We start from the raw sequence: 13,768 nt of genomic DNA, 5'->3' as shown, positions 1-13,768 counted from the left end.
TGACACGCACTCTGGAATATTCGCAACCGCTCCATAATTGATGAGCGTTAAAGTTGTGCGTTCATGTGTGTGTACGTGTGCGTACTTCCAGTGCAAACTGATGCTCGGGCTTCTCAGAGTAGTTCCCCTGTGATGGTGGCTTGCTTGTCCGAGGCTGCCTGAAAGCCCGGAGGTTCAGAGTAGATTAACTGTTCCAAGCAGTCATTTGGGTCTTTTTATAGAATCAGAACCTCCTGACACGGGGAATGCAGTAGAATCACTGAGGAAGATTTTGTCAAGTCCAGAGTTTTCCTACACCGACTAAAGATAACCTCGACACAGGTCCGCTCAAGCTCATCAAGGATGGTAAATCCCCCACTCGCTACTTGGGACTATCCACAGGTGAGTTCACCAGTGGCGGTTTGCCTTCAGCGAAACAGTTAGCAGATGGAGGGAATTTGCTCACCCAGATGTATTTTTAAACAGGCCTCAGAGTTAACAGCCATGTAAGGTCCTTTGTGAGCTTTAAGGCACAGCAGTGCTCAGAGCCATTAGCATCAGCGCGCTATCCTGCGATGGTGTTTTTCGCCGCCGGCTGCTGCAGACATGCTAACCAGCAACAAAACTTTAAGTGCCGATGCGGTCGGCAATATGTCGGGACTCTAATATCGTTTTAATGTTTTTAAAGTGGCTGTTATTGAGGTCAAAATACATTGCACAACTGCAATTACATTCCATACAGCTTATTAGCTCCTGAGACATTTATTTCAGTGGTAAATGCCAAATTCATAGCCGGAGGGGAAAGTCGGGGAATTGAGGTTTTTAATGAAAATAACACCTGAAACACTTTAACTGAGATTCAGTGGCGGCTCTGATATTCCAGTCTGGAATGCAGAAGTGGCGTGTGTGTGTGTGTGCGTGCGAAACATGTGGCAGGCATGTGGTTGAGATTTTGACACGCTGTTGACAGTTACAACTACGCAACTACGGTTGACGTGATTCAAGATGCATCAGGTTCAGCGGCCTGAACCAACACAAAGTCAATAATGCCTCATTGGAGATTCAGTGTGTGCAGAGTGATTAAAGTGTGACGTACTGCGTCTTTAACATTGATGTTCACATCCTCTGGTAAACAAACTGAAGTGTGTGCAAGAGGTGCAAAACTGACTGTAACTGACAGCAACTATACGGACCATATAGGGATTTTTTTTTTTTTTTTTCAAACCGGTAGAATTGTGGTTACAACAACAATAATAAAAAATCCTACTCCTCTGCAGCAGTACATAAGCGTGTTTTTCTTTACGGTGTAAATTGAGGAGTAGATACAGCAAAGTGGTTGCCCTGTGACCCTGAGCCCACCTCCGAGAATCCTTGCTGACCTTTTCACCACGCGTGTTATGTATGTTTTAAACGCTGCGCTCCATTGCCGCGAGGCAAATGAGGTATTCCGTGATATTATTCCAAGTAAATCCTTGGCTCTTTTTTTTTTTTTTTTTTTATTCTCTATAAATGTATACACGCTCGATCGGACGCAAACCTTGCTTGCATGAGTAAAGGTGGCAACAACGGCGAGCTAATCAGCGATGTGCATCGTTTCCTCCTGCGGGACGCTAAGTAATTATGAATGAGCGCGAGCAGGGCCAGGCAAGATCGCTAATGTGCCTTAAGTGCTCAAGACGAGGAGAGGAACAGAAAGATATAATTCCACAATATAATGATCCCTGAAATGGGAGGTGGGGGGAAGCGCGGGGGGGGGGGGGGGGGGGACAGACGGAGCAGAGTAAATGGCAGCTGAAAGTGCAGTGGAAGAATAAATAGGGTGGAGTGGGTGGTGAAGAGAAGTCGGGGAGTGTGAACCGCGTTCCCCCGGGATCAGACGGTACTTCAAACGGCATCTTTGCATGAATATTTGACGGGATCCGAGGCTTCCGCATTCGGGTGATTGATTCCAAGTGATCCTGGAACACGAGGAGCCGGAATCAGGACGCTCGACACCCTGCGGTGAAGCTTCCACGGCTGATTTTGAAGAAAGAAAAAAAAAAAATCAACTGACTCAGGCTGGACACTGTTGTGTCACAGTGTGAGTGTCACTGCGGACACGAGGACCAGACTGGGAGGTTAAGAAGACTCTTATCTTACTCTTATTTTATTTTTTGCTTTTTTTTTTTTTAAACAATGCTTCTTTTGTTAATCTATAAATTCTGCTGTCCACAGTGGAGTCCTATAGATGATCTACTCAACCCTCCAACTACTGCCACTGCCTTCCCTGTGAATGGCCAGTTCCTGCACATGTGGATGCACATGTGGGAGCTCTTGTATGGAGGTGTGTGTCTTTTCCACTCCAACCTTGAACACGTGACTTTTTCTTCTAGCATTCACAAATATCAACCTGTTAGCATGCACCCATTTTCTATTGGACCTTCGATTGAGGCTCACCAGGTTGCTGGTGTCTGGTATCCCAGTTGTCTGGGGGGGGGGGGGGGGGGGGGTTGAAGTCGGAGTGACACCCTGGACGAATCGTCGCTTCATCATGGGGCCTCTCTCTCTCTCTCTCTCTCTCTCTCTCTCTCACACACACACACACACACACACACACACACACACACACACACACACACACACACACACAGTCAGTTACAAACAAACATTAGCTCGCCTGTTCACACCTACGGACAATTTCAGCTTGCCAATTAGCCAAAGTGTGCATGTGTTTGGACGGTGGGAGGAAGCAGGAGAGTCGGGGGAGGAAAACCCACGCAGCCACACTCGGGCAAACTCCACGCAATTCAGGCCTGAGTCACGATCACACGGTGCCAACCACCCTGTTGACAAACACGAATCTGGAAGGGGAAGCTGTCAATAAGCCGGCAGCGCGACCAAACTGTGCATGGCTCGTGTGTAAGGCTTCTGGCTGCCTTCCTATCACTGGGTTGTGCGTCTGTCTTTGCGAGGTGCCGGTGACACGAAGTGCCTACAAAATGCCTGTCGGCATCCATTAGGGCAGAAATCGGTACCAGGAGAGACCCCCATCCCAACCCCCAAGCCCAAGCAGTGATGTTAAAAACCTGTCTCTTCCACGCAAACTTCCTCCCACATCTCGATCTCGAGCCGCGTGCGCGCGCCTTCGTCTGGTCTGACAAGCCAATACGGTGACATCGTCTGTCACAATAGGGAATGTTTAAATGAAAATAACAGATTTTCAGGCATCAATATTTCAACGGATCTGTGAAGGAATTGTCTCTGGAACTACTTACGCTGCATTATTAAGAGCGTGCAGCCTGCAGCTTGAGGCGTGTTACGGCTGATTCCTATTGACAGGGAGGAATTCTTCCGGCAGGCAAAACAGCGACGGATACGGCGGATGTGTCTCGCATCTTCGCCGGGTTCCCCTCTCGCACTTGTCCATTCAAGTCAGGCTCTACAGGGGCAGCGTGGCGCTAAGAGCGTGGCCCTGTATGGGGGTCCCGCCTGAGCGGCGCTGTTCACACAGTCAATCACGGCACTGTGCTGTGCTAACAACACACTTGGTGAGGCCAGCAAACAATATATGTTCTCCTACAATGCAGGGTTTTTAGTGAGTTATCAAGCTAACCAGGTGCGGAGGTTGCCGAAACTCGCCATCTAGTGGCAGAAAGAGGAGATTGCAATAGTTGGAGGTGAACTCCTTTTTGCATTTGAAGTAATGAAAAAAATACTACTTTTTTTTTCTTTAAAAAAAAAAAAAAAAAAAGAGCCCTTCCCTACATATTAATGAACTGTTAGGAACTGTTAATATATTATGTATTAGTATGTATTCGCCCGGGGTGAAATTACTTCTAGCAGTTCAGATTCTTCTCTGTGTTTAACCTAAAATAAAATGCTAATAATAATTTGTTCAGAGTTGATGCCCTGAAAATCATCTTTCGGGAATTCAACTGTGCCTAAAGGTTCACGAAACACATGAGCACAACGATGATGTTGTCATTGTGCTTTGCTGCGGTTTTCTCTTCTTCCGCTTTGCCAGCTGCGACAGATGTTCAAGAAAAACAATCGCAGGTTGCTTCATTGAAGTGGGTTTAATCGGCAGAACCATATCATCAGCCGCATTTTTGCACTATGATACAGCTTGAGAAGAGCCTTTCAACCAGAGAGGAAACAAACCATTTGATTAGGACAAAGAGGAGGAGAAAAGAGGGGGGGAAGTGTAAGTACTTCCTATAAATGAAGAAAAAAAAATAGTAACATGGTTCAATGTTCAGGAATGTTTACAGATGTGGAATCTGCTCGGCTCCTTCTGGTGATGCGCTACTGTTCGGTCACTGCATGAAGTTCTAGAAGAGTTTTGTGAGGGGGGGGGGGGGAACTGTGCAGCTTCACTCTCACTGAGAAGATGACGCTCCAGGCTCCGCCCCCTGCCTCTGGCCGAGGCCTTCGGCTCCTCCGCTCCAGAAAAGTGTCCGTTCTGATTGGCTGCAGTGTCATGTCGCTGTAAACGGCGCAGGTCGAGCACCCTGGGGGGGGGGGGTCTCAGCGGTCCAGCGAGCGCTTCTGGATGACGTCGGCCACGACCGTGCGAAGGAGGGCGATGACGGAGCGGGGGTCGTCGCTCCCGATCACGGCGCTGCCCGACACGATCATGTTGGCTCCGGCCTGAGGAAGATCGGCGTTGGGGGAAAATTAATCACAGCACCTCGTTGGACAATAAAGTGATTGACACCAGATCCGTTTTTCTTACCTCTGCGCATTTGTCGATGGTGTCGGGGCCGACGCCTCCGTCCACTTCGATGTCTAGCGAGGGGAACTGACTCCTCAACCAACTCACCTGGGAACACAGCAGCAGCGAGGAAGAAAGTGGGAGAGCAGGTTGAGGCGGAGTTGAATATTAAATCTGGAGAGAAGTGGAGCTCTTGGCAGGCCAAAACAGTCAGACGGCTCGGAGAAGAGGAAGAAAAGCTTCTGTCTGGGGTTAGAAGCAGCCAGACTTTGAGGAAGAGGAGCCCTCAGACTGAAAGCGATCTTTATTTAGAGATTGTGCAACACAAGTTTGTGTGGTTTAGCAGAGACTCAGGGGAGACGAGGGGATCTGGATTTCACAGCACAGTAAGAGGAGACTTTGGCACTTCTGCAGGCCTGGAATATGCTTTTATTACATCAGTGGAATGTAAAAAAGGTGCTAACTTTTGCATTTTACATCCATGTGTTGTGTCACTGGTGGAGACTATGGACACTGATTAGACAGCGGTTGACTAATATGTGTCATCGTATCAGGAAACGTTGTGGTTTGGTTTGTCCACCCACGATGCCAATCTCAAGTTAAGTTCGTTTTTTAAGCGATCAGTTTATAAGCAATGGGTGAAACACACAAAAGAGAAACAATGCCGAATGCTGATGAACCTCAACAAACATTTAGCAATGAAATTAAGACACATTACACTGAAGATACAAAATGAAAAAGTGAATTGTCTTTTGTTTTTAAGTCAGTGCACTCTGGATTTTCCCCATTATTTTAAATGAAGAATGTCTACTTATGATCAAAACTTTACTGGATAAAATAAATACAAAGCAGTGCACTTTGTATTGACAAGCATTTAGCATCATGGGCAAACAGAAGTTTGTAATTTGACTTTGATGAAGGCCCTATTTGGCCAATGTGTGCCTTTATTTTGCAAGTTCCTAAGGGGGAGCTTGCATGTTCAATGACGCTTTTAGTCATAATGAAAGTTTTATGGGAAAAAAAAAATGCGTATGTATGTATGTATATATAGCTTCTTATGGTGTGTGGCTTCACTCGCTGAGGGAACAACAAATGCTCCAACTGTGTCTCCATTGCTTTTACTTACATTACAACGTCAACTTTTAAAGGTGTGTGCCAGTCTCTCAAGTCATTTTTGTCTCCTTGTTTGTTTACCTTTGGCATCATGTCCTCCATGAACTTCTGCCCTCCGAAACCAGGTTCCACCGTCATCACAAGAGCCATGTCAATCTGGTTCGCCCACGGTGCCAGTTGCTCGACTGTGGTGCCTGGCTTAATGGCCACTCCTACCTGCAAGACGAGGACGGAGAAAACAGCAGAGACACTGTTATCAATCAGGCTGAGTGACACAGTGGATCATTATAAGCCTTATCATCAGACAACCCGAGTCAGCACGGGAGCGACACCCTCACCTTCATGCCGCTCTCTCTGATCTCCTTGATGAGGCTGCCGGGGTTTTCCGTGGCCTCCAGGTGGAATGTGTACTGGTTGGCTCCTGCTGCGGCCATGGGCTTCACCCAGCGCTCCGGCTGCGCCACCATCATGTGCATGTCTGCGACGTTGGCAGTGTCACACTGTGGTTCTACTCAATCAGTCTAAGTGGGGTTTATTATGGAGTGGAGACGTTTGTTCTCACCAAAGAAAGGGTCTTGGCCTATTTCCTTCCTCAGACACTCCACCATGGGATGGCCGAATGTCAGGTTCGGTACAAAGTGCCTTCAAATGGAAACACAAAGACAAGACATTTCAGCACAGCTCTATGCTAGTCTTGTCAACCAGCAAAGTCCTAACTTACGCAAGTTGCGTAAGCTTAGACTAAAAATGTTTATTTTGTGTTCATTGATAGACGAAGACCAAATGAGATGTAAAGATGTTACCTGTTTGACAGCTTTTCAAACAGGTAACATCTTTACATCTCGACCTATTTGTCTGAACAAAAGAAAATAAGAGTAAGTTGCGTAAGCGTACAGGAAGAGACGGCTGTGTCAACAATCAGGAAGGATTAACACACATATGTTGCTGCAGCTACAAGAGACGAGGCAATGTTTTTAAGAAACTTAAAAAGGCCGTGAAAGTCCCTCATTTGACACTGAATCAGAATTCCCTCCCTCGCCTCACTCAACTTCTGGCAAGCCAGTTTAGCTTGTTGATGTTAGCCCAACTTCGGCTGCCCACACAGTTGAACTTCCGACCCGGTTTGCTACTAGCCTACTGGTGGCTATGCTAACGACTCTGAGCTCTGAAGTGGAAGCCACTGACCCGTCCATCACGTCCAGGTGCAGGTAGTCCGCCCCGCACTCCATCATCCGCACACATTCGCGTCCCAAGCAAGCAAGGTTGCTGCTTAGGATGGACGGGCCGATCTTCGCACTGTAAGCCATGCTGTCACTGTCTGCATGCAATGCAACTCCCAGCTATTAGTCAAGCTCGCATTGCGCACTAGATGGGGAGTTTCCGCCCTGCAACCTTCAAAATAAAATATATTGGCTATCAACGGATAGACTGACGTGGTTGATGTGTCTATTCATTTAATATTTTATATTTTATATTTTTTTTTTAAACTACTAGTCTTTAAATAACTATTAGGCTGTTGTCAAGTTAGATTTATTAGTAAATACATATAAATACAATTAATAAGATGTATGAATAATATAAGCAGAGTAAATGTTATTGAAAATGGATGGATACTAAATGTTGATATTTTCTCAAAACCTTTGCCCAAGCTTCAAGCTCTTAGGAGATTTGATCTCCAGTTACTTTATTTTTATTGGTTTTAAAATATCATAATTACTTTTGATTATTTTTGCTCATGTCAGCGACGGTTTTTAACTTTAATCTGAAAGCAGCTCCGAGGTGTCACTTGTCAATTAATAGACCTTCCGCCTCCAAAATAAAGCAGTGTCTACTGGTCGCCACCAGATGGCGCAAATCTCAAATGGATATTGTCCACTTGTCCGAGTAGTGGACTCGGCAGCTAAGGGAATACAAATTTGTTGTCATGTCGCCAGCTCAAAGTGCTTTAATCCTTGAAGTTATTTCCTCTATTAATGAGTAGCTCACAGGGGTTTACAGGGAGATTAAACTGCACCTTCCGCCCGTTTCTGGCCTTTAGCTCTGGCATAGGTTCTGTTCTCATGAGGAAATAAAGTTTCATATGCAATACAGCCTGGGAGTTGTAGGGATATGCGTGTTTGATAATCAGACAAGACTGGGTAGATTTAAAGGGGGAACTGTTTACTTAAGAGGGGTGGAGAACGTTTTGGCCTCGAGAGTGAGTGAGTGTGGTCAGACAAAAGCCCCTGACGAATCTGTTTGGCAAAAAGATAAACTCCTACAGGAAAACTGAAAACATTCCTACAATAAGAGAACTTTGAATCCTGAAGTGTAAACATATAAAATAGACTAAATAGGATGAATTTTTTTCCCGAAAAAAAAAAAAAAAAATTAGAGATATCAGCCTGAGTTTTTAAAACAGTTGAGCTCTGAATCATCCTGTTATGTCATCTGTAATGTCATTCCCAGTTTGATCATGTGATGTCACCACAGTCAATTGATCATGCGCAAGTCTGCATTCCTGCATTATCTCACTGTGTCTCCGTAAGTGTGGTGTCATTAATTAAAGTTTGTTTGCCACCTCCATCCAACAGACTGCACTACCACGTAAAAAAAAAAAAAAAAAAAACTTTTTATTTGGATTGCCACATTTTATTTCATGTTAAACTTTGGAGTTGCCTCCTGTGATTAACACGGCGCAGATGGCTGAGGGATTCAAATCTTCTGCGGCACTCCGCTGCAGCTCAACCTCCACAGATTCACGCTGAGACGTCCAGATTGGCTGAACAGAAATCTGACATTTACAGGCTCTGCTCACGTTTTGCTTCGCAGCAGAAATGGAAATGGAAGTGGGAAAGCTGCTCGCTAGGCCTGTGGTGGACAGGGAGACTGTGTGAGACTGGATACACTGGCATTCGCCAAATCTGGGAGCCTCAAGAGGCACAAAGGAAGGTAGAAAAATAACTCTGGGGATTGAATGACACCTTCATGTCTTTCAATCCGGTTCTGGAGAGAGGAGGGTGTGTTCACATATTGTAATTGTGGAAAAATATCCATCTCTTCCAGACAGAATAAAACTTTAAGGCTGCGAAATAGTTTTTTTTTTTTTTTTCCCGCAGAGCAAACACTATTGTAATGCGTCGGCCTGAAGGACTCATTCTTGTCTGCAGTTGCCAAAGGGACAAATTCCTCAGAGTTACTGTAAACACCTCCGACGACTGCTCAGTCAGCCGCAGCCTTCTGTTTACTACGTGCCCCTCTTTGAAAGACAACCTTTCTAGTTTAGTGGAAGAAGGCCTGGAATGTGACTTACGGCCTTTTTCAGCAGACTCCCGAAGAAAGCGAAGACGTCGCCTGCAGCGTTTAGGGCCCCCGAGTGGCTTCCACTGATCTCCAGGTACGTCATCGGTGGACCAGAGAAGAGGTCCAAGGTGAGTCTCTGGGACGCTGTACAGGACCCAGGAACCACAGGAGGGAGTGCCGAGGAATGTCAATTTTCATTTTCGTTTTCAAATGGAACACCCTATAATACAGATGAAATTCCCACTGAATCCAAAGGGCCGGTTCCTAATTCCCAGACTAAAATGTCTGCCCCTGTTTGCATTTTCTATCCCAACAGCTCGTGTGGGTGTGAGTCCTAATGAGCTTGTGCACGAAAGATTCTGTGTTACACGCCTTCCTGCATCCCAGTCATCTGTGAAGTCAATTAAAACGCGTCTTTGGTCAAAAGAGGAAATCTAATCAGTTCCCACTCTGCCGAATGAGTGTGTGCTCACATCGCCGCGTCAGCTGTTGCTGTTTTTATCTGAACCGCTAATTAAACGTGATTGCTTATGTTTATCATTTTAGTTGGTTTTCTTTTTTTTTTTTTTTTTCTTCCTTCTTCTTTTCAATTGAAAACGTTTCCACACACCCCCGCCCTCCCGGTACAGTCACATACGGCTTCATCAGCACTCCGAGTTGTCCCTGGGGGGGTCTAGATTTAGCATTTAGAGTCGGCCAATTAACAGCTACACCGCGGCGTAGCACTGCACGTGTTTGATCTGGCTGCGTGGGGCTTTTTGATGTGCTCTATTTATGGAGCGTGTCTTGTAAATAAACAGCAGGCGGACCAGCCAGCGCCGAAGACCCTGCCGCACGCAGCTGAGCTCAACCCCCGAAGGCCTCCAGCATCACGTTGCTAATTTTTTTTTGAAATGCGCCCAGGGAAACGGCGGGTTTGATTAGATATCGGCGGGGGGGGGGGGTCCTACACGGCTCAAGCCCTCCGCAAGATGTTCGCATTTGATTGCGAGCCGTAACCTCGGGTAAGGTGGGTTCATGCGACCTTTGGCCTCAGCAGCAGAAGGCAGGAACAGGCAGCGGCGCTCTGCCTTTGCACCCGCCCCCCCCGCCACTTTTTTGTTCCACTTCCAAATGCTCCGGTGGATTATTAAAGTCTTGGTCGCCGTCCAAACTTTTCATGTATTATTATGATTGAAACCTTCCTCCTGCTTCCCTCCACCAGTTGATTCGAGGCTCCTGAGCAAACAGATAGCGCTCCATGACCGAACGGGTGCCGCGGCGGTCTCGCCCTTCCTGGACTTTATGTCATGGTGATCAAGGCCTGCGGCACGAGGTTCGAATCAAGCGCGTTAGGCCTTTGTTTGTGTTGTGTAGATGTCTTCTGTGTTGATGCATTGACAAGGCCAAAACCTTTATTGGGGCAGGATATCCTCAAAGATAAGAAAATCAGGGCAGCAGGGATTTGTTTTTTTTTTCTGTGCATCCTGTAAGCGCCTCCTTTGGAGGCCGACCGACTGATGATCACAACAGACAGGTATGCAAAGGAAGGAGGAAACATGACACAATGAGGAGAAAGAGTGTCAAAGAACAATTAAAGGTCCCACTTTCCGAAAAATTCCCTTTACTGGTGTTTTATAACAAACACTTCATGGATATCTGGACAGTTTTAAACTAAAGTTAATTGCATGAGGTTGCTACACAGGAGCCCTGGATACATAATTGGTTTGAAGGTTGGGTTAGATGCGGGACCTTTAAAGTTGGCACTCTAATTACAGGGCCGTTTCTCTTTTTAATTCCACACTGTCTCAGAACAAATTAAACGCAGTAAAGCTTTTTGTCAAATGTCGCCGCGTTGAGCACTTAATTAGTTTTTGTCACGGTGTGTGTTGTGTGTGTGTGTGTGTGTGTGTGCGTGTGTTGGTCTCTTGGATTTGACCTCAACACTATGTTCCCTGACCGCAGCACTCTTTAGCAGGCAGCCAATAACAGTAATTACCTTTGAAACACTCCCTCCGGGGAGAAGCCGACTCTTGTAGCGGTCATAACTCAGCGCTTTGCAGATGACACCGTGTCATTTCCAAGGGGCCAGAAACCAAGAGCGCAGGCCCCACAGGTGACATTTCAAACACAAAAGCGTGTCATTATACGCAAAAATCAAAACAAACGAATTATTCAGTTAAATTTTAAAGAATTTCTTTCCAGGGGGTGAGGTGAGGTGAGTTCACTGGTGTCTACAGGAGCAAGGCTCGCAGCCAAACTTCATTGAAAGAAATAAAAAAGAATTAAATCCGCCCGGTTTAATCTTTAATATTCAAAGATTGTAGAAAGCAGGGAGGATTACTGGCCCTGGCTACAGAAAAGGAGGTTTTTAATATTTTCTCACAACAGGGTTTGGTTTATGAAAACAGGAAATCCACTTCTAACAAAGTTTGCTTATGGAGATCAGACAGATATTTGTTCTTGAACAAAGGCCTGCTTATTGTGGGGGGGTTTTCTTCTTCTTTCAATCTGGATTAATCCTGCGTTTACCATCTTAAACTTGATGATAGCGTGCGCTAACCTAATAATTTCTTTGGTGCACTGTTAATAAAAGACACGCATATGCAAGCACACAGGGTACAAAAGTCTTAAAGTCTTTAAAAAAATGAAAGGAAATCAGTCAGCAGTAGAGAAGAGGGAGGATAATGCAGAGGGTCTGATAATGCAGCCACTTTCAGATCTTTTTTTATATTTAATTTTTCATTCTGTTGGCACTTCTTTGCATGTCTAATTATAAAAAGAAATTATTGATCCCAAGAAAAACAGCATATTTAGCCCTCTATTTACAGCCTCGGTTTCAGCTGTTTAAAATTACACTTTGTTGGAATGTCAGCAAGTTTGGCAGAAGATGAGTGGGAGAGTGAAAAAACACTTAAAACACTAAAAAGAAATGGATGAAATACAGCTATTTTATGACTTACTTACGATTAATATAAGTTCTTCAAGTTCGGCGGGCCGGATTAAAAATCTTAACGGGCCTCATATGGCCGCCGGGCCATAGTTTGGCCATGTCTGATGGGGTGATTCTGGCATAGTGCAGGACCTTCGACCGACAGTGAGCCATCCTCCCTTCTACCGTGTTTTAATGTGCTGCTGACTTGAGGAATGCAGGATGGACATGAGCCGCAGGGCTTTACTCAGCTGTGTGGAGAAAAGGGACATTTTAGGAGAATCTCCGGCTCCGAGCGCCGTCTCTGGAGGAAAATAAGTTCAGAATGTTGGAGGGAAAAAAAACAGGCTGCCAATATCGCACGATCCGAGCGTGAAGATGGATGCAGCCCCCCATCTGCTGTTTTTCCAGCAGCTGTTGGACCCACTGCGGAGCGCTGAAGAAGCCAAGGGGATCGGAAAAAATTCTACGGGAAAAAAACAAAAAAAGCCTCCAAGAGTCGTTTAGCCCTCGCGACTGCAGCAACAGGGAGGGACCCGCGCGCCCAAAACGACACGCAACATTTGCACTTGTCTCGAAAAACGCGGACAAACATGCGGCAACCCCGCGTGGAATTTCCTCTTCCTGTCTCAGAGGTCAAACGCTCCCCAGATAAGGTTTGACCCCGGAGCGGCTCTCGGGGGAGGAGGGAAGTCAGTGAACCGCGCAGGGCCGAGTTTAACGCGCCGACCTCTCAGCGTTGCGCCGGCAAATATTAGTTCAAACGCCAGGAGGGCAGCCCGACCATCAGTCCGAGTAGTGCAGGATCACAGAGAGCGCGAGTCAGACGCCACCGCCTCGGGACGGCTGCTCTTAGAACTGGATAAAGAAAAAAACAAAAAGGGGGTGGAAATGGATGAGTTGTTTGCTTTAGAGTCAATAACTGGAATTGTGCGCTGAGCAGGCAGCGCACGGCGGCAGATAACCCCGCCGCACTGAGTGATAAGAGGCCGAGAGAAACGTTGATAATGTTCAGACTGAGCGGCTGCGGAGCGGCAGATGGAAACAGTCGCGGCTGCCCAGAGGGCACCGACTGAGGGCAGAAACATCCCTGCTGCTAAACGTCTGCATCAGAAACAACACAGGGTGGAAGAATCATTTCTAAATTTTCTAAATGTCACAAAAGTTACCTCACAGCCGGGAAAGAAATAATCATTCTTTGGGAGTGGGAGGAATGCGCAGGGTTGGCTGCTCAAAAGAAAATATTTGCCACATGAACAGCTCACGCGGAATAAATTCGACCTTTGCTTCTTTCCCCCCCCTTGTTTTTAGTTTCATTTCATTTTTATTTCCCTCTCACACGTCAAGCGCCGACTGGAATTCCTGCAGGCTTGCCGTGGGATGTGCTTGGGCAAAGCATCCGACCAGTAAATCTCAATTTATTGAGCAAGTGTAAATAAGCTGGCAGGGCCCCCAAAACACTAAACTAATAAGACGACTGCAGGAAAAGTCCTCATAAAATCATGTTGTCACTGGGAGCCGCCCTCGTCGGTGGGAACAATAAATCCTGATGATTTGAGGTGGCCGGTTGGTCCGCGGACCCGCCCAACGCATCGGTATTTATTGATGTTTGTTCTTGGGCTCGCTAATTAAATATTGAGTGCATTGCACCATAAGTTGCATCTTTTTTTTTCCTTGTCGTTTGATCATTTAAGAAACAACAAACAGCTTACGCCGAGGGTCATAATCATTAACTTCAAATGCTGATTCCCACCGGAGCTTTGTTTACCGTAACCTTTGACCGGTCAAAT

The 13,768-nt window shown here is 46.2% G+C and overlaps 1 protein-coding gene across 1 annotated transcript; it reads right to left on the bottom strand.

Moving 5' to 3' along the window:
* Positions 1-4,310: 4,310 nt before the first annotated feature.
* rpe (ribulose-5-phosphate-3-epimerase) lies at positions 4,311-7,136 on the bottom strand. The gene is made up of 6 exons (XM_076014629.1): positions 6,971-7,136; positions 6,348-6,427; positions 6,124-6,263; positions 5,867-6,001; positions 4,694-4,780; positions 4,311-4,608 (listed from the first exon to the last, which is right to left on the bottom strand). The coding sequence occupies exons 1-6, from the start codon at positions 7,090-7,092 to the stop codon at positions 4,486-4,488; spliced, it is 687 nt and encodes a 228-aa protein (XP_075870744.1). The 5' UTR covers positions 7,093-7,136; the 3' UTR covers positions 4,311-4,485.
* Between the last annotated feature and the right edge of the window lie 6,632 nt (positions 7,137-13,768).

Source organism: Nelusetta ayraudi, unplaced genomic scaffold, assembly GCF_046127955.1.
Source record: "Nelusetta ayraudi isolate G7.1 ecotype Tasmania unplaced genomic scaffold, CSIRO-AGI_Nayr_v1 ptg000169l, whole genome shotgun sequence".
Taxonomy (NCBI): Eukaryota; Metazoa; Chordata; class Actinopteri; order Tetraodontiformes; family Monacanthidae; genus Nelusetta; species Nelusetta ayraudi.
Note: the sequence above shows the minus strand (reverse complement) of the source record. Positions and strands in the feature narration are given on the sequence as shown.